The 20,295-nt window shown below is 37.5% G+C and overlaps 2 protein-coding genes across 4 annotated transcripts in view; both read right to left on the bottom strand.

Moving 5' to 3' along the window:
* On the bottom strand, positions 1-11,701 carry ARL9 (ADP ribosylation factor like GTPase 9). 3 transcript variants are annotated; one of them, XM_036895178.2, is made up of 4 exons: positions 11,421-11,701; positions 8,553-8,715; positions 7,034-7,209; positions 1-3,439 (listed from the first exon to the last, which is right to left on the bottom strand). In XM_036895178.2, the coding sequence occupies exons 1-4, from the start codon at positions 11,562-11,564 to the stop codon at positions 3,230-3,232; spliced, it is 693 nt and encodes a 230-aa protein (XP_036751073.2). In that variant the 5' UTR covers positions 11,565-11,701; the 3' UTR covers positions 1-3,229. The 3 variants fall into 3 exon arrangements, with proteins under 3 accessions (XP_036751073.2, XP_057358234.1, XP_057358233.1); XM_057502250.1 differs by lacking the exon at positions 1-3,439 and adding an exon at positions 4,716-5,563; XM_057502251.1 differs by lacking the exon at positions 8,553-8,715 and having other exon boundaries at positions 11,421-11,562.
* A 1,531-nt stretch (positions 11,702-13,232) lies between these two features.
* Positions 13,233-20,295, bottom strand: part of SRP72 (signal recognition particle 72) — a 30,851-nt gene continuing 23,788 nt past the window's right edge. The window contains exons 18-19 of the mRNA XM_036895170.2: positions 15,278-15,437; positions 13,233-14,669 (exon numbers count right to left, since the gene is read on the bottom strand). Coding sequence (XP_036751065.2) covers positions 14,495-14,669; positions 15,278-15,437 — 335 coding nt within the window. The 3' untranslated portion in view covers positions 13,233-14,494. The remainder of the gene's footprint in view (positions 14,670-15,277; positions 15,438-20,295) is intronic.

The raw sequence follows: 20,295 nt of genomic DNA, 5'->3' as shown, positions 1-20,295 counted from the left end.
ATAAAATATCTAGGAATAAACCTACTCAAGGAAGTGAAAGATCCGTACTCTGAAAACTATGAGTGAAATTAAAGAAGACACAAGTAAGTGTAAATCTATCCCATACTCATGGATAGAAAGAATTAATATTGTCAAAATGGTCATCCTGCCAAAGGAATTTACAGATATAGTCCAATAGCCAAATAACCCAATAACCAAAGCAATCTTGAGGAAGAATAAAGCTTGGGGCATTACACTCCCTGACTTCAATCCATACTACTAAGCTATAGTAATAAAAAATTTGTTACTGGCACAAGAGCAGATCCATAGATCAATGGAACAGAATAGAGAGCCCAGATCTAAACCCACACATATATAGTAAATTAATATATGATAAAGGAGCCATGAATACACAATGGGGAAATAGAGTCTCTTCAATAACTGGTGTTGATAAACTGGAGAGCTACATGCAAGGGAATTAAACTGGATTAGTGCCCCACCCCACACACAAAAGTAAACTCAAAATGGATTAAAGACCTAAATATAAGGCATGAAACCATAAAACTCTTAAGAAGAAAGCATAGCAAAAATCTCTTGAATGTAAGCACGAGCAGTTTTTTTTTTCTGGACCTATCTCTCCAGGCAAAGGAAACAAAATTAAAAAATGAACAAGTGGGACTACATCAAACTAAAAACTTCTGCACAGCAAAGGACACCATCAACAGAAAAAAAGGCAGTATACAGTATGAGAGACTATATCTGTAAATGACTAATCTGATAAGAGGTTAACAACTAAAATATATAAAGATCTCATACACCTCAACAACAAAAACACAAATAACCCAATTAAAAAATGGACAGAGGACCTGAACAGACATTTTTTCCCAAGAAGAAACACAGATGGACAATGGGCACATGAAAAGATGCTAATCATCAAGGAAATGCAAATCAAAGCCAAAATGATATATTACCTCACAAGTTAGAATGGCCACTATCCAAAAGACACAAAATAAAAGTGTTGGTGAGGATGTGGAGAAAAGGGAACCATCCTACACTGTTGATGAGAATGTAAATTGTTGTAGCCACTGTGGAAAGCAGTATGGAAGTTCCTCAAAAAACTAAAAATAGAAATATCATATGACCCAGTAATTCTACTTCTAGGAATTTACCTAAGAAAACAAAATCCCTGATTCAAAAAGATATATGCACCCCTTTGTTTATCATCACATTATTTACAATAGCAAAGATATGGAAGCAACCTACATGTCCATCAACAGATGAATAGTTAAAGAAAATGTGGTACATATACACAATGGAATATTAAAAGAAAGAAATCTCGCCATATGGGACGACATGGATGGAACTAGAGGGTATTATGTTAAGTGAAATAATCCAGCCAAGAAAGACAAAATCCATATGATTTCACTTACATGTGGAATCGAAAAACAAAGCAAAACAAAATGAACAGAACAGCAGTAGACTCATAGACACTGAGAAGTGACTGGTAGTTACCCCGGGGGATAGGCTGGGGTAAATGGGTGGAGAGGATGAGGGGGATAAAAAGGCATAAAAGTCTCAATCATGTATGTTGGCCATTGGTATGGGAATGCCGCATGGAGAATATAGTCAATCATTCTATAATGTCTTTCTATGTTGACATATAGGAACTGCTCTAGTTGGGGTGAAGATTTCATAATGTGGGTAACTGTTGAACCATTGTGTATATCAGCTGTCATTCAATAAAATTAAAACTTTTTAAGAAATATTTTTTCCTTCACTTTTGAAGGATAATTTTTTAGAGCACAGAATTCTAGGTTGGTGTTTTTCTTCTCTCAGTGTTTTGCTCCACTCTCTTCTTACTTGCATGGTATCTGAGGAGTATATAATTCTTTCTTTGTTTCTCTATGGGTAAGGTTTTTTCCCCTCCTCTGGCTTCTTGCAGGGTGTTTTCTTTATCCTTGATATTTTGAAGTTTAAAAATGATATTCCTATGTGTTGTTTTTTGGCATTTATCCTCCTTGGTCTTCTCAATTACATTCCTGCTTTTCCTACCATGGCACTGGTTCCTCACAGTGGTTTCTGCTTATCAGTCTCTGCTCCAAGAAATCATTATTCTCTATACAGCTGACCCTTGAGCAATGTGGAAGTGGAGGCACTGACCCACCCATGCAATCAAAAACTCATGCATAATTTTTGACTTCCCAAAAACGTAACTACTAATAGCCTATTGTTGACCAGAAGCCTTACCAATAACATAATCAATCAACTAACACATATTTTATATATATTTATATAGGATATTTTTATAGTAAAGTAAGCTATAGAAAAAGAACATTTTTTTAATTGTTGCAAACCTCCAAAATTTTTTCCAATATATTTATTGAAAACTATCCATGTATAAGTGGACCCACACACTTCAAACCCGTGTTGCTCAAGGGTCAACTATATTCTCTTGTTGGTCTCTACAGTCCTGGGGACAGCAGTTCGCCCTGTGTCCTCCCCTCTCTTATGGATCCTAGAAGAGTTGTTGATTTTTCAGTGTGTTTAGCTTTTTACTTGTTAGGATGGACTGACAGCTTCAAAGGTTCTTATATTTTAGACTGGAAACTGAACGTCCTTTTTTTTTTTTTTTTAAATCAAGACAAGATACTAAGGTTTAGAAGTTGGATTTATGTTGTGTCTGTAAGTAAACAGAACTACCGCTCTTACAAAAATTTCTAGTGAAGAAAGCTTATCTATATATAAAAGAAAAATGTCAAGGATTTAAAAAGCAAATTACCACAATGTTCCTCACCTAACAGGCTCCTAAAAGAGAAGCCTTTCCTAAATCTTTCTGAGTACTGTTAATTTATATTTCTATATGGGTCTAGTAGTGCTTACTTTTTTCAATGCCCTACCCTGATATTTCTTTCCCTACAATGCTAAACAGATCCACTTAAAGGAAAGTCACCTGAATATTTAGAAAAGAGAAAAGTTTATTAAAATATTTTAATAGAAATCCTATGTAACTGAAAAACTACAAATGGGATGAAAGCTTGCTAACGTTCACTTTAATTTTGTTGATTAAAAATCCAAGTACATTGTCTTACCAATATTTTTAAAGGTCAAAACCTAAAGAGATACTCTTAATTAACATTATCTTTGTCTATGTGCCATGTATTGAGAAAATAGGAAATGACTTATTTTTTATTTGGAAGTGGAAACCTTTAGCTTCAAGCCTGCCACTCAACCCTGCCTTGTGACACTTAGATCATGAGTTGTACAGTGGGCCTGGGCTTGGTCGCTGCATATCTGCAGCCAGCTGTGCAATCAAATCTTTGGCATCTTGCATGACAGAAGGTATCTCTGAGCCATTCTCAGTCACCTGAGTCCCAAACAAGAACATCTTCCTGTCATTTTCCACCTCAGATAATGCCAAAGCTTCATGGATATCTGTAATATGATAGGCTGCTTCAAGATCCTTTCACCGGAATGGAAAATGAATAGAAAAAACGTTGGTTATTTTACAGTCCTTTGGATAGATATATTTGTTCCTCTAATTTATTGCTCTCAATGACCCCAACCTCCATTTTAATATAGAGGATACTGTGACCCCATTATTATGACCCCATTGCTTGTTTGAATATAAAGATTTTCATCAGAATTATACCAGCATTTATGAGTTATCAAAAAAGTGTATTTTGGAATGAAGTTAATATACTATCTTAATCAATTTTGTAAACAGTGAAGTCTGCTTCTAATTTTTTCTATTTTTCTTTTTGTTTTCCTGGAATTATATTTCATAGGCTTGATCATTTTAAATTTATCTTTAACAATAGAAATTTGATTCATTAATTGTTTTTTGTCCATATCATATTTTATTGATTATAGCATTTGCCACTGTGAGCTTTCTTTTGTGATCATTATTTCTACTGAACAAAACATTGTGGATCAAACTGTGGGGGGTGGAGGGAGACAGGGAGTAGAGAGGTAGTGGTTTTAGAAAATGGAGTGATGGGAGAAGGAAGCCTAGTGGGGAGAGACACATGGAGAGAATGAGGAAAAGATGGAGAGATGGGGAAGGCTTAAAGGATAGGTGCCCACAAGGAGGTACAGAGAGGACAGATTAAAATGAGACAGAAACTCTGTGTTTATGCTGCACAGCATGGTCAAAGCCTTCTTGAAGTCAAAACGGCAATACTTCTTTGCCTCTCACATATTAATAATAATTTATGTAAATGACTTCTGATATTCTCTTTTCTTAACACAGACTCAGCTATAATTTTTCAGTCCTTTGTGAAGTTTTAGCACTTTCACTTCTAAAACTGCATTTGTAAATTGCATTTTGTTGTTTCATAGTGCTCTCCCTAAGCTTTAGGGGATCATTTTTAAATCTCTGGAAATAATCCAGTATTGTATCATTTTATTTTCTGTACCAGTATGAATCTATCAATTCTATCACTGGGAGCTTGTGAAGCTTTTCCCTCGGTGCTGTACGTGGTTATCTGGCTGGAGTTGATTACCTTTCTGGTCATTGGTCATCCCAATAGATTACCTGTCTGAAACCTAAATTCATTTAGTCCTAGAGCCTGCACTGGTTTATGTAAATGTTAATGGATCAAGTAACATGTGGATGATATCTCAAGTTAATAAATTCACTGATGAACTGGAGAGATGATGAATAGGAGGAGGAGGGTGTTGGATGTAAGGGGGCACTTTGACGTGATAAAAGCATATCAGAGATAAAAACCAGGCTATTCCACACTTACATAATCATGCTTTAATAGAGGTCATCACTCAAAGAGTAAAGATAGTATGACAACTTTTTAAAAACCCTTATATAATAACTTGAACCTGTGAGTCAGCTGAAAGCATAGATTGCTTTGGCCAAGAAATAGCAACAAATATACCTTAAACTAGACCTTAAACTACAATATCCAAAACTTAAACTAGAATATCCAAACCTTTCATTATTAAGCCCCAGTAAAAGTTATAAATTTCATCCCAAATGACTGTTTCTTCAATTTGATGAAGAGATACAAACCACAAAGGAAACTATGATAAATTTGACTCTTAAAAATGGAAAATTATGTATATAAAAGGAAACCATAAGCAAAATAAAGTAAGTCAACAGGCTGCTGGAGAAGATATTTGTAATGCACATAACAAAGGATTATTTTTCCAAAAGATATGAAAGACTCCTAAAACTCAAATAAGATAAATACCTTAATAAGAATTTGGGAAAGGATATCCAAAGACAATTCACAAGTGCGGAAATTAGTTTCAAAGAATGAAACTACTTTGCAACTAATAGCAATAGAACATCTGAAAAGATGTTCAAGCTCATTAGTAACTAAGGAAATGCAAGCTGGAATAAGACAAAATTTCAGCACCGCAAAATTAGGCAAAAATGAAAAAGTTTGACAATACCAGGTATTAAGATGTGGAGCTTCAAAAACTGTCATATTTTGAGGGTGGAAGAATAAACTCATGTAATATCTTTGGAAAGTAACTTGGTGAGATCTAGTAATACTGAACATGAACAAATCTGAAAAGCCAGCAATTCTTCTTTAGGTATATGCACTACAGAAATGTTGATACACATCTGCAAGGAGAGACATATATGTGAAGGTTCACTATAGCACTGTTTAATAATAAAAAATTGGAAATAATCAAAAGCCCAGCAAGAAAATGGTAAAATGTGGTATATTCATGCAATGAAATGCTATGCAGCTCATTACAAGTACCAGGATCATCTAAATCTTTGTAGTCTGTGGTGCTTAAGATGCTCCACTTGAAAAAAAAAGTTCAAGCCTTTCTTTTAAAAATAATTTGCTGAACTCTTTCTAGGCTGGACTTTAACATAGGCTTCTACTTTAGGTCATCACTAATAATTATTCAGTTTACTTTCATAAACATTCACCCATATAAGTAGTGGGAAAAAGCAAAAATTGAGCTCTCTTATGATTGGCAACCCTAGCAATTGAAAGGGCTTTAGTACTGCAATGCTTTAGATGTTTAATGTTTGTTTGTTTGTTTTTTTCTTTATTGTGATAAAATACACATAAAATCTACCATCTTAACCATTTTTAAGCATACAGTTTAGTGTGCATAAGTGCATTCATATTGTGCAACCACCCATGTCCAGAACTCTTTACATCTTGAAAAACTGAACCTCTGTTCTCTTTAAAAAATAACTCCCCATTTTTCCTTCCCTGGGCCCCTGGCAATCACCATTCTATTTTCTATCTCCATTAATTTGACTCCTAAAGTGGAATCGTACAGTATTTGTCCTTTTGTGACTGCTTATTTCACTTAGCATAATGTCCTTAAAGTTCATCCATATTGTAGCATATGTCAGCATTTCCTTATTTCTTTAGGGTTAATAATATCTGATTGTAACGTATATGCCACATTTTGTTTATCCGTATTCATCTGTAGATGGAAACTGGGGTGCTTCTACCTTTTTTTTAGCTATTGTGAATAATTATGCTATGAACACAGGTGTGTAAATACCTGTTTGAGTTCCTGCTTTCAATTCCTTTGGGTATATACCCAGAAGCTGAATTGCTGGATAATATGGGAATTCTATTTTTAATTTTTTTTGTGGAACTGCTATACTGTTTTTCTATAGTGGCTGCACCATTTTACATTCCCACCAACAGTGCACAAGGGTTCCAATTTCTCCATGGATGTTTAATATTTGTAATGCATGTGTGTGAAATAAATTCAGGTCAGGCTAAGTGATCTAAAGCAAACTATTCTTTATACATGATAGATGCTCAAATAATTTGTTGAAATCAATTCAGTAATCATTAGATATTTACTGAATTAAATTCAACACATAGTTGTTAAATTTCTACCATGTACAAGACAGTATATTAGCTATTACCATGGACACAAAGATGAATAGTCTCTACTCTCAAGGAAATTATAATCCAGTAGACCTATTAAATTTAAATTGAACTGAATATACAGCATACTGTTGAATATCTAGCTATTAAAAATGGACGTTTCTATTTCTTATATTAATAAAGCTATTGAGTACAATTTATATTTGTACAAATTTTTTTACCTGCTTGTTTGCAAACACAACCAGAGGAAGGATTGGGTTTGTTTCAATTAGTTGATGAAGATATTTCTTGGCTTCAGGTAATCTGTTGTGGTCTGCTGAATCCACCACAAAGATCAGCAGCAATCCCCTAGACAGGTACATTTCCCAATAGGAACGGAAAGGTTCACCGCCACCAACTACAGGGAATAGCAGAGAAAGACAAAAAGAAATCACACAAGCGTCCACTGAGGGGTCAGGAAAGGGATATTTAGATAATTTCATACTGGACAGGTGTTCCGATAAAATACCACTACGTTAGAGTGTACCCAATTCTGAGAATGTACAGAGCTGTTACTAAGGAAATGGTTGGTGGGAACTTTTACCCTCCTTAAGTGGTTCATTCATTCTGGAACACAAAGGACATGCATAAAGATACTAAATACTAGAGTGGATGCCTCCTGACCTGTTAAATGGAGCAGCCATGGCAGCTACTGCATGTCTACCAGTTACAGCTCAGAAAATGGGAGTAGGCTACTAAAACAATTCAGGGTGGTGAGTCAAAACACATGTTTCTCTAACAAAAGTTTTAAATGGACTGAACTCATTGGCTAGTATCACTTGCACAAAAATCCCAGAACTAGTCTCTTCTCTTCAAATTGCACCAAGAGTTAATATTATTCTGTGAGCATTCAGGAATACTTGCCTTAGGAAAAAAAAAATGCCTTTGGATTACTGTATTCTGCTGATTCTTCCCAGAAGAGACATTTTGGTCATGAGAATAATATGAAAATGTGACCTATGAATTCAAGATTTGTTTTAGAAGTAGAAAATTCATGTTTTACTTGTAGACTGAAGATAGGGGTACAGAAGAAGGAATCAAGGGTGACTCCCAGTTTTCTGGCCTGGGCAACCTGTTTGGTGAGGAGCCTTTTACTGACCAGTGTATTAGAGAGAAGGGACAGATATGGAGACATAACAAGCATTTTATTTGGACCATGTTAGATTTGAAAGGTCTTTAGACTTTCAGGTGGAGATGAGAGGTGACATTTGGATATATTTAACATCAAGAGGATGGGTGAAATCATCCAATGAGACAGTGTAAAAAGAAAGACAATCTGACAATTTTGGGGAATAGCAATATTTAGAGAGATGGTGATTCCAGAGTTACTATAGAATAGGGGCTGCTGGGCTGCCATTAGTTTCAAGAGGAGGTTTGAAGCTTGTCTATAGTTGTACTTGCAGATAAAGAAGCAGACATATTTACTTAGATGGTGTGTTTACTTGGGGTAGTAAGGGAGGAGAGAGGCTGTTATAGGAGAGAGTGCTAAAGCCTTCTTCTCAACTCACTTTTATCACCACCACTGCAAAAAGGGAAAAATAAAAAGCAGAAAGTGTTTTCCTCCCAGTTTACCCTAGTATTAAACTATCACATTCTAAAAGCCTAGGAAAATCTGACCCAGTTTTCATGTTATCAGTAACATTATGTATGTCTGGCTTAAGGTAGAACAAAATGAAGTGATGTACAAGAAAGAGGACTTACTCTCCAGGAACTCCATTTGGCCGTCTTCAGTATTGATGCATATTGCATTGAAACCTTGGGTGGGAGCCTCACTATGCTGGACTCTGTTTAAAGCTAGAGAATGGAGAACACTGGTCTTTTCTGCTCCATCCAGACCCAGCACTAGGATCCACTTATTTTTCTCCTATGAAACAAAAGATCAATCAATAAACCTGTATGTCAGGGCCTTGTTTTCCTGGTTCTTGGGAGTGTGCCTGACTGTGGTAGGTCCCAATAACATCTGTGGAATTGTAAACCAGAACAAAACTTCAAGAATTTAACAGATCTAGAACGAAGTGTACCGATCAGTTTGTATCTTATAATCAGCCATTAGTTATGTGATATTGAACATCCCCTCTCCATCCCCAACACCTGGTTATATATATATATATATATATATATATATATATATATGAAGTGCCATAGATTATGGGGCCAATTTCCAGACTTCACTTTGCTTCGTAAGGTCATGTGCATTGGGGATTGCGCCAGAACTGAGTTTGTTGCTTGGCGTCTTGGGACCTCTATGGTTCATGTATTGACTTTGCCACTCAACATGTAAACAGCTAAAGTCTCATATTAATCTGTCTTTTCTACCCAATTTTATCACTGGGTTGAAAGATCTTATGGCAAGGTCATCCACTTATACTTTTTAATACAAGTATCATGAGTAAATGAAAAGGCTAAGATTATAGAAATTGTTAAGCCAGTTCAAATCACATATGAGCATTTATTTTAAAATACAACATTAAAACCTGTTGAACTAGACATAAACTTCAGAGAGAAGCATTCCACCAACATACCAGCCTTAGAAATTTTTATGACAAGTAACTGAGGGACAAGAAGAGCAAGCTAGTATGAAGTCAGAAATGGGAAACTCAGAGTGCTCAGAAAGGTGGCTTTTTGGGTGCAAACTCTAATGTAAACAGCAATAAATAGACAATAGTATAAGCTAGACTGCTCACAAGAATTTAATTCTATTTCCCGAACAGCCTACTAAAGTTTTTCACACACAAAATACACCAGTAATTGTCTTCAATGGCACTGGTTTAGAAACAACAATAATCATATACATTTCTACTTGAACACTAAATGTTGGTATGAGACTGGATATCCCGTAAAAAGTGATCTTAAATAGCACTAGAATGTCTATTCCACTTTTTTTTTAAATAGCTATGTAAAATAAAACGTTTTAAAATCTGGTCTAATAGTCTTGTATAGACAGCCTCTTTATGAAGTTTGTCTAGTGAATAACAGATTTTAAAGAAGTAAATGTTTGCTTTGGGAATGAATTCTTGATGGCTCTGTGAGCCGTATTGATAGTATTTCCATCCTTGTTTGTTATCTCCATCCCCACTTCCTTTCCATTCCCTCCCATCAGTATCTAAATGTCATAAAGTCATTCTGAAAGTGTGATGGCAAGCAAAAGGGACTTGATGGACAACAGGAGACTTCACTGGATGGGTTAAAATTGCATGCTTTAAAGCAATGGTGGACCCAAGAAATGGCTGCAGCATGTACATTGTGCCCCTCTCATTATCTCCACCAATGGCTCCACTGAGGCTACCCCAATATATTTAATCAATTCCAAGATGCATTCCTCCTCACACTCCCCACACCTCCAACATTTTTAACATCTCTAAAATGAGGATTTTACAACCCATGGTGTCATATTTTGATTGGCAGCATTTTAAAAAATGTCTTAGTAGCACCTAAAATAATGGCATCTTAGATCCCATGAAATATTAAGTATAAACATTCCCCTTTCCAACCACATCACTGCCCCTTAAGTCCATCCTATCTTGAAAGTCTGTAATCACTGATGCTTTACATTTTGCTTATGTTTTAGTCTATAATACATGCTTCCTCATGTTTATCATCTCTTAGGGACAGCTGGGATTATTGTAAACCAAGAGTTCAGACAATGATTCTGAAAACCACTGCTCCTTATCTAAATTTATTCTTTTAACTATATATGGATCCATGCAGTCTGTGTTTTATCAGAGATCGAATCTCTGTTAATAATTCAAATTGTTTAGAACCAGAAGGTACCCGTGAGCTCAGTAAGCCAAGCAGCACAGAGCACAATAAGCTGATCCAAACAATGCCTGTTCTTTCATTTCACTCCCCTCCAATTTTTGAATTGTGGTAAAATACACAACATAAAATATACCATCTTAACTAGTATTAAGCATACAGTCCAGTGGTATTAAATACATTCATAATGTGCAACCATCACCACTATCCACCTCCATTATTCTTCATTTTGTAAAATTGAAACTCAGCACTCAGCCACCAACTTTCCATTCTCCTGTAACCCCGGCCCCTTATCTGGGGGAACCACCAATTCTACTCTCTGTCCCTATGATTTTGACTACCTTAGGTACCTCATGCAAGTGGAATCACAGGAAATTGTCTTTCTGTGACTACAGTGCCTGTTTTCTGAGACCCCCTCACTCTGTGGCCTTCTCTTTTGGAAGCTGGCGGTCTGAAACAATGGAAACAGCAACCATAGAAAAGCAGCGCCTCCAGAAAAGGTACAGATAGTCCCATACACATCCTGCACAAATTCAGGAACACTGCACTTTCCGACGACAGCCGCAGAAGGGCCGTCCCCGCGCCCTCGTGAGGACCCACTGGAACGTCCTTTTGGTTAACACAGGGCCGCCGGCAGGCGGGGAGAGTGGGCAAGGGTCGGGAGCAGGGGTAGCGATGGGTCCTCAGAAGCCTGGTGCATGCCCTCCATCCACAGGTAAAGGGGCCGCCAGCGAGCCGTGCCTCCCTCGCGCGCGGGTCGGGGCTTCGGGAGTCACAGCGGCCCTGGGGAGGGAGGGTCCGACATCCTCTTACCCGCGGCTCCAGCGGGGGCTTAGTCAGGGCGCGGTTGCCCTTCTCCTTAGGTCGTTCCCCCCCTTTCTCTGTCTCCCGCTCTTTCCTTCTTCTTCCCTCCCCTTTCATTTTCTCTTCCTTCTCCCTCTCTCGTCCCTTTCCCATCTCTTCTTGTATTCTCTCTCTCTCTCCTCCTTTGCTTTTCCCGTAAAGTTCTTTCTCCGTCTTCTGTCTCCTCTTTGGTCTTGGCTTTCCCCCTCTCCATTCCCCGCGCCGTCGCCCAGCTGGGCAGGAAGGCCTCACACACAGGCCCAGACCTCAGGGGCTCGCTTGTGCGCGTCATCCCCAGGCCCGCCCAGCCTACGTGCCCCCAGCCACAGAACACAGGAGGCGCCACAGTGCTGAGCGTCACTGTAGGACTCTGCGGCTTCTCCTAGCTAGTAATCAATCATAAGCCTGGAAAATGAAGTTGGTATCTTCCTGCTCTCAGAACCTTGTGAACTCCACTAGGAGTGTCGAGAGGTTGCTACCCAGGGTGGTTAAAGAAAAATGAGAAACATGAATGGTCCTCGTTTTAAATTTCTGTTACATTTCACTTAAAAAAAAAATTTAGTTTATCTGGAGGTTGAATTAGTAGTCGGCCAGGATCATGGATACTAGTAACGCTGGGTATTAAAAACACAACTAAACAAAATTGTCCAGTCACCTTCAATGATCCAGATGTAGCAAATTAGATACCCACAGGACTTTTCAAAGGGTGTATCATTTCTTAAACTGGCTGAAAAGAATGTGGATGGTTCTTATTATTATCTTGCTAAACTGGACTCTAGTATATTTCACAACCCAACAAGAGTACCTTAATGCAATAAAGTGACTTTGCTTTTATCAGATCTGTTTCAAATAGACTCGTAAAGAACAGCGAATGAATGGCAGCATCCAGAAAGCTTGAGTGATGAGTCATTAAGGTTAGCAGTTTCCAAGCAGCCTTGAAAATGCTGTACTTAGTAACTTAAAAAATGTTTACTCATTTGCACACACACACACACACACACACACACACACACAGACATCATGACTTTTCAGAGAAGTTAAAACTGGGTTCTCTCCTATTAGCTTTGTGGTTAGCTGCAAAGGGCATGGGGACGATTTTAGATATAATCAACTTTAAAAATTCTTGGATATACCAACTAGGAAGTCCTCCATACAATGCCACACCCAAGACGCTTTAATCTACTCACTGCTAGAATATTTTAAAATGCGAAACAGTGAATGGATGTATCCATATTGGTTTTTATAAAGGTACACACACACACAGAGTATATCTGTCATTTGTTAAGGCCTGCCCAAAAGGAATTGCTATAAAGTTAATGTAGGTGTTTATGCTTTGACAATTGTAATTTATTTGAACTGTTTCAGTTGCTTAGCAATGCCTTAATAACAATGACTGGCAATTATAGTGACTAAATAGCTGTAAAGTTCACTTTAGTGCCTTGGGTGGAAATTTTCAATGGCAGTTAATTTTCACCAAAATTCTGTAGCTTAGTTAACCTAAAACATGATTCTCTTTCACCACAGTAATTTTAGTGAATCCTAAATTAACAGATTTACCAACAAATATTCCTGTAATGGGGTATGTATTCAGGAGTATCTATCACTCTTAACCAAAAGACTTCTGAGAGCTCAAAAAATACTATGCCATAATAAACCATCCATATGTGAGTCTCATTTAGATGCCACCAGAGATTATGCTAAACAGAAAGGCAGCACCACAATTCTTACTCTTGTAAAGGATGAAAGCCTTTTAAAAAAGTCTTGTAAGTTTCAGTAGATATGTTCAGAGTCAAACACAGCAGCACTTTATTAACAAGGACAGAGTAATATGATCACAAAAAATATGTTTAAGTCTAAATTAAATGCTATCTTGGACAGCATAAAGTGAATACTAACAAGGGTAGGCATCCCAGTGCATCTGCCTCACAAATGTTCAATGTGAAAGTGGCCTGTAAGCAAGGAAAAGACCAGAGCAACATGGACACCACAGCTGACTGTACAATACTTCATTACTTTGAGAAGGGTGATGAATGGTAATACCCCTAACTAGAAAGAGGAGCCATCTGAGTATATATTAACCAGGCCAAATAGTTCTGTTAACCTTTAATACTGCCTGCTACTGAACTCTGGTACTGATTTCCTATGTAGGAAGTCAGTGTTCATACTCGATAGGTACTGCTAAATCTTTCTGAAGACAGTCCAAACCCATCTGACCTCAGAATACTGGGTCTAAGAGTCAACTTCTTGCAACATTGATGTGTTTTTCTTGAGTTCTTTAATGGTGCATAATCAGTATTGTACTTACTCAGATTATGTTACCATAATCTGAAAATGATATGGGACACAAAGGAGTCCTAATTTATATATATGTATTTATGTGTGCCTGTATGTATATAAACACATATACATACTTTTCACTACTCTATTATAGTATCCCATACTCCAGTATCATATGACAGAGAATTTATGGTCAAAATTGATCAAGACATTAATTTTAGTTTTCCTGTGGCCACTTATATAATGAAGTGAAGAACACTAGTGTTTTAATAAGGTCCCTTTTTATCACATGATATTTCTAAGCAGATATTTGGAATGCTCAGAAAATTCCAATTTCAGTCTCCCAAGGCCTCCTAAGGCATAATTTAAAGTAGGACTTGACAGGAACAAGTATCTTCAGACTCTAACTGAAACAGTAGAAGTAGTTTCTGTTTAATCCCTAGGAAACTTTGGGTAACATGCCTTGTTTGTAAAACTGGAAAAACACCAGATGAGCACAGAGAGAGGATGCAACACATACCAAGGTGTGTAAATGCTCAATTATTCTGAGTCCTTATCATCTGTGCAAAAGCTAGGTGGTGCAAGTAGGCCAAGTCTGACTGGGCAGTCTGAGGAAGACGTTTTCCTGCTTGATGCACAAGGAAAATTCTATGAAAATATGGGTGTGGGAGAGGGAGCAGTTCTGTGCTTCTTTCTGTGTTACCTTGATTATGTTCCTACTGTCAGTGGGACTAGTTTAAAAATAGCCTGCAACAAGAATGTTCTGATCACCAGCCACCTTTTCCCCCTTTCTTCTTTTTCTGCTGCTGTTTCTTTTTAGCTGCTGGAGCCCCTGCAGGCTTCTGGTGTCGTGGGGCTACAATGTGACTTGTAGACACAGATGCTGCTGCACTGCCAGGCCTTGGGGAAGTTGGGGGGCTGCTCACGGTTTTACTGGCATCCCTGCAATCATCAGATCAGAAAAGTGTTGGTGATCCACATATTCAAAAAAGGAAAAGGCTGTAAAAGTGTATGTACATGGATTTCACTTTCTATCCCTAGTAATCTCCCACATAGTCTATTTCTTTTAAGGCGGATTCCCCAACTCCCTATCCATTTTTCCTTAAATAAAACTTTTACTGCTTTATAATTGAAGAAAAAGTAATCTATGGTACATGTCAATTTTTAGAAAGCTTAAAAAATGAAGAAAAAATTTCTAAATATCTGTAATTCTGCTATGTAAAACTAACTTACTTAGCAACATTTTAAATACTTTTCAAGTCATAGTATATCTATCTAGATATTTAGTTAGGTGAACTCAGTGTATTTAGTTTCCTTCAGAAGGTACTGGAATCCTAATACAATACATCCTAATATTTACAATACAATCAAACAAGAAATACCACATTTTCTTTCCTTTATGTAAGCACATTGCAAAACACTGCAAAGATATTTAACTGTACTTCTCAACATAAAATAATTTTTTTAAATTCTTACTAATAACCCTGGGTCAATCACAGAAAGAACAAACCTTGGCTCTAAGTGACTTCAACTGGGGAGAAAGGACTTACAGTTCAGATGAAGCTCCTGCAGTTGCTCCCTGGGTCCCTTTTCCAATCTGATCTTTCTTTTTACCCTTCTTTCTTCCCCGGTAGTAAGAACGTTCTCGCATTGGTAGCCATCTTTCTGGATCTGGGGTGACTTTTGGATCATAATTCTTAGGCAGTTTTCCTGTGTAACAATCAATTGATAAATAAATGAGAGATCTGTCCATAGTGTTTTCAAGATAGTTTATTTACAGAATATGTTCAAGATTGGGAATAAATACCATTAAAACTGAAATAAATTTGAGAAGAGATTAAATATGGCAGCGTGAGAGGTGAGACAGAGGCCTCCTCCCAAAACTACATATAATATGAAAATATAATTAATACAACTAATCCTGAAAGAGCAACAGGAAAGAAGGCTGCGCCAGACTGCACACACCTGGAAAAAAGAACAAACCTCACAGAATAGTGAAACATACAAAACCCGTGATCCAGCGGGACCCAGGCCCTTCCCCCACCCCAAATCACTGGAGGGAAGAAGAGAAACGGAGCACGGAGGGAGTAGAGGCCTGGGACTGCTGAACACCTAGCCCTGGAGATCTCCTCTGGGAGCATGAACCTACATTGCATGGTACTCTGGTGATTAGTGGGGTTCAAAAGCTAAGACAGGTGGAAAACCTGAAAAGACTGAGATTTCAGCCACTGTGGAAAACAGGGATCCATATCCGGCTGCTCTGGGACAAAAAGAAAGGTGGGCAGTCTGACAGACTTCCTAACAGCAACAGTACTGCTAAAGGGGCAAGAACTGAATGGAGCTTACTGCTCAGGAGAAAGGACAGGTAGACAAAATTGTGCGGTGCAGTCTGCCCAGCAGGTTGGGAACTTACAGAAGCTTCAGACACTCCATACCACTGGCTGGATATGCAACTCCAAGGCCCCACATTGTGATAGGAAGCCTGCTGCACATTCCTCCCGAGCAGCCCACACCTGTTCACAAACCAGGAGCAGCTGCCCTGACATTAGGCCAGCCAGAGGGAAGCCACACCTATGGCAGTTACAAACGCAAAGCAATGAGGCTTACAACTGTGTGTTCAGTCCACAGGTTCTAAGCAGGGGAGACAGGCATAGTTGCTTGGAAGCAGAAAACCACTCTTTCCTCTTCCCAGGCACCAGCACCACTCCCCAGTGACTTCTGACATCACTACAGGGGCTAAGCAGCTCCAGTGAGTAGAGCTTCTGGGCACTAGAGGATGCCACACACAAATATGAAACAACAAACGAACCTGGTTCAAACCAAAATCCCACAAACTTGAGAAAAAGGACCAAGTGAATCTGAACTCATCAATCTTCCTAAAACAGATTCGGAAAATAAAAATCATAAACATGTTCATGGAGGAACAGAAAAATATTTAAGAACTCAGGAACAAATTCAGGATAGAGACCCCGTCATTATGGAATACAATGAGCAGATTAGATACAGTGGAGGAGACGATAAATGAAATGAAATTAAAGAAGAGGAATACAAAGAAGCTGAGGCACAGAGAGAAAAAAGGACCTCTAGAAATGAAAGACTATTGAGAGAAATATGTGACCAATAAAAACAGAACAATATTTGTATTATAGGGGTACCAAAAGAAGAGAGAGAAAAGGGACAGAAAGTGTCTTTGAGGAGGTAATTGCTGAAACCTTCCCCAATGTGGGGAAGGAGACAGTCTCTCAGGCCATGGAGGTGCACAGATCATCTCCCAACACAAGGGATCCAAGGAAGACAACATCAACACATATAATAATTAAAATGGCAAAGATCAAAGATAAGGACAGACTATTAAAAGCAGCCAGAGAGAGGAAAAAGATCACCTACAAAGAAAACTCATCAGGCTACCATCAGACTTCTCAACAGAAACCTTACAGAACAGAAGGGAATGGCATGATGTATTGAATGCAATGAAGGAGAAGGGCCTCGAACCAAGAAAACTATACCCGGCAAGATTATCATTTAAATCTGAAGGAGGGATTAAACAATTTCCAGATAAGCAAAAGCTGACAGAATTTACCTCCCACAACTATCTCTACAGTGTATTTTGGAAGGAGTGCTATAGATGGAAGTGTTACTAAGGCTAAATAACTGTCACCAGAAGTAATAAAAGCACAGTAAAGAAAGTAAAACAATTAATTACTAAGCAAATGCAAAATAATTCAACTACCTCCAAAGTCAGTCAAGGGATAGACAAAGAGTATAGAATATGATACCTAATATATAAAGAATGGAGAAGGAAGAAAAAGGAGGAAATAAAAAAAAAAACCTTTAGACTGTGTTTGTAATAGCATACTGAGTTATGTTAGACTGTTAGATAGTAAGGAAGCTACCCTTGAATCTTTGATAACCACAAATCTAAAGCCTGCAATGGCAATAAGTACATACCTATCGATAATCACCCTAAATGTAAATGGTCTGAATGCACCAATCAAAACACAAAGCGTCACTGAATGAATAAAAAAACAAGACCCATCTATATGCGGCCTACAAGAGACTCACTTCAAACCCAAAGACATACACAAACTAAAAGTGAAGGGATGGAAAAGATATTTCATGCAACTAATAGGGAGAAAAAAGCAAGAGTTGCAGTACTTGTATCAGAGAAAAAAGACTTAAAAACAAAGAAAGTCACAAGAGACAAGAAGGACATTACATAATGATAAAGGGCTCAGTTCAACAAGAGGATATAACCACTATAAATATCTATGCACGCAACACAGGAGCACCTACATATGTGAAACAAATACTAACAGAATTCAAAGGGGAAATAGAATGCAATGCATTCATTCTAGGAGACTTCAACACTCCACTCACTCCAAAGGACACTCCACTCACTCCACTCAACCAGACAGAAAATAAGGAGACAAAGGCATTGAGCAACACATTAGAACAGATGGACCTAACAGACATCTACAGAACTCTCCACCAAAAAGCAGCAGGACACACATTCTTCTCAAGTGCACACGGAACTTTTTCAAGAATAGATCATATACCTGGCCACCCAAAGAGTCTTGGTAAATTCAAAAAGATAGAAATTGTACCAAACAGTTTCTCAGACCACAAAGGTATGAAACTAGAAATAAATTATGCAAAAAAAATGAAAAAGCCTACAAACACATGGAGGCTTAACAACATGCTCCTAAATAATCAATGGATCAATGACCAAATAAAAACAGAGATCAAGCAATATATGGAGACAAATGACAAGAATAATTCAACATCACAAAAATCTGTGGGACACAGCAAAGGCTGTGCTAAGAGGGAAGTATATTGTAATACAGGCTTACCTCAGGAAAGAAGAACAATCCCATATGAATAGTCTAAACTCACAATTAACGAAACTAGAAAAAGAAGAACAAATGAGGCCTAAAGTCAGTAGAAGGAGAGACATAATAAAGATAGATTAGAGCAGAAATAAATATAATTGAGAAGAATAAAACAATAGAAAGAATCACTGAAAGGAGGAGCTGGTTCTTTGAGAATATAAACAAAATAGATAAACTCCCAGCCACACTTATCAAGAAAAAAAGAGTCTACACACATAAACAAAATCAGAAATAAGAAAGAAAAATCACTATGGACATGACCGAAATATAAAGAATTATTAGAGTATACTATAAAAAATTATATGCTAACAACCTGGATAACCTAGAAGAAATGGACAACTTTCTAGAAAAATACAACCTTCCAAGGCTGACCCACAAAGAAAACAGAAAATCTGAACAGACCAATTATCAGCAACGAAATTGCATTGGTAATGAAAACACTATCTAAGAACAAAACACATGGACTAGATGGCGCCACCACTGAATTTTATCAAACATTTAGTGAAGACCTAATACCCATCCTCCTTAAAGTCTTCCAAAAAGTAGATGAGGAAGGAAGACTCATTCTATGAGGCCAGCATCACTCTAATACCAAAACCAGGGCAAGACACCATAAAAAAAGAAAATCACAGACCAATATCCTTGATGAACATAGATGCAAAAATAAGCAACAAAATATTAGCAAACCAAATTCAAAAATACATCAAAAAGATCATCCATCATGATCAAGTAGGATTTATTCCAGGGATGCAAGGATGGTACAGTATTAGAAAATCCATCATCATCATCTACCACACATCAACAAAAAAGACAAAAACCACATGATCATCTCCACAGATGCTGAAAAAGCAATTCCATAAAATTCAACATCCATTCATGATAAAAACTCTCAACAAAATGGGTATAGAAGGCAAGTGCCTCAACATAATAAAGGCCTATATGACAATATCATACTAAATAGCAAGAAGCTGAAAGCATTTGCTTTAAGATTGAGAATAAGACAAGGATGCCCACTCTCTTCACTTTTATTTTACAATAGTACTGGAGGTCCTCGCAATGGCAATCAGAAAACACAAAGAAATAAAAGGCATCCAGATTGGCAAAGAAGAAGTTAAAACTGTCACTGTTTGCAGATGACATAATATTGTACATAAAAATCCCTAAAGAATCCACTCCAAAACTAGTAGATCTAATATCTGAATTCAGCAAAGTTGCAGGATACAAAATTAATACACAGAAATCTGTGGCAGTCCTATACACTAATGATGAACTAGCAGAAAGAAATCAGGAAAACAACTGCATTCACAGTTGCATCAAAAAGAATAAAATACTGAGGAATAAATCTAACAAAGGAAGTGAACGACCTATACTCTGAAAACTACAAGACACTCATGAGAGAAATTAAAGAAGATACCAATAAATGGAAACACATCCTGTGCTCATGCATATGAAGAATTAATACTGTCAAAATGGCCATCCTGCCTAAAGCAATCTACAGATTCAATGCAATCCCTATCAAAATACCAACAGCATTGTTCAATGAACTAGAGCAAATACTTCTAAAATTCTTATGGAACCACAGAAGATCCCGAATAGCCAAAGCAATCCTGAGAATGAAGAATAAAGCTGGGGGGATTATGCTCTCCTACTTCAAGCTCTACTACAGAGCCACAGTAATC

Source organism: Manis pentadactyla, chromosome 5 (genome assembly GCF_030020395.1).
Source record: "Manis pentadactyla isolate mManPen7 chromosome 5, mManPen7.hap1, whole genome shotgun sequence".
In the NCBI taxonomy this organism is placed as follows: domain Eukaryota; kingdom Metazoa; phylum Chordata; class Mammalia; order Pholidota; family Manidae; genus Manis; species Manis pentadactyla.
Note: the sequence above shows the minus strand (reverse complement) of the source record. Positions and strands in the feature narration are given on the sequence as shown.

Coding starts and splice junctions, on each gene's coding strand:
- ARL9 (XM_036895178.2), bottom strand. CDS start 11,564: ATGGGAAAGGGACGAGAGAGGGAGAAGGAAGAGAAAATGAAAGGGGAG. Junction 7,210..8,552: donor CCAAATGGAGTTCCTGGAGA/GTAAGTCCTCTT, acceptor TATTCCCTGTAG/TTGGTGGCGGTGAACCTTTC. Junction 3,440..7,033: donor TTGTGTTTGCAAACAAGCAG/GTAAAAAAATTT, acceptor TTCCGGTGAAAG/GATCTTGAAGCAGCCTATCA.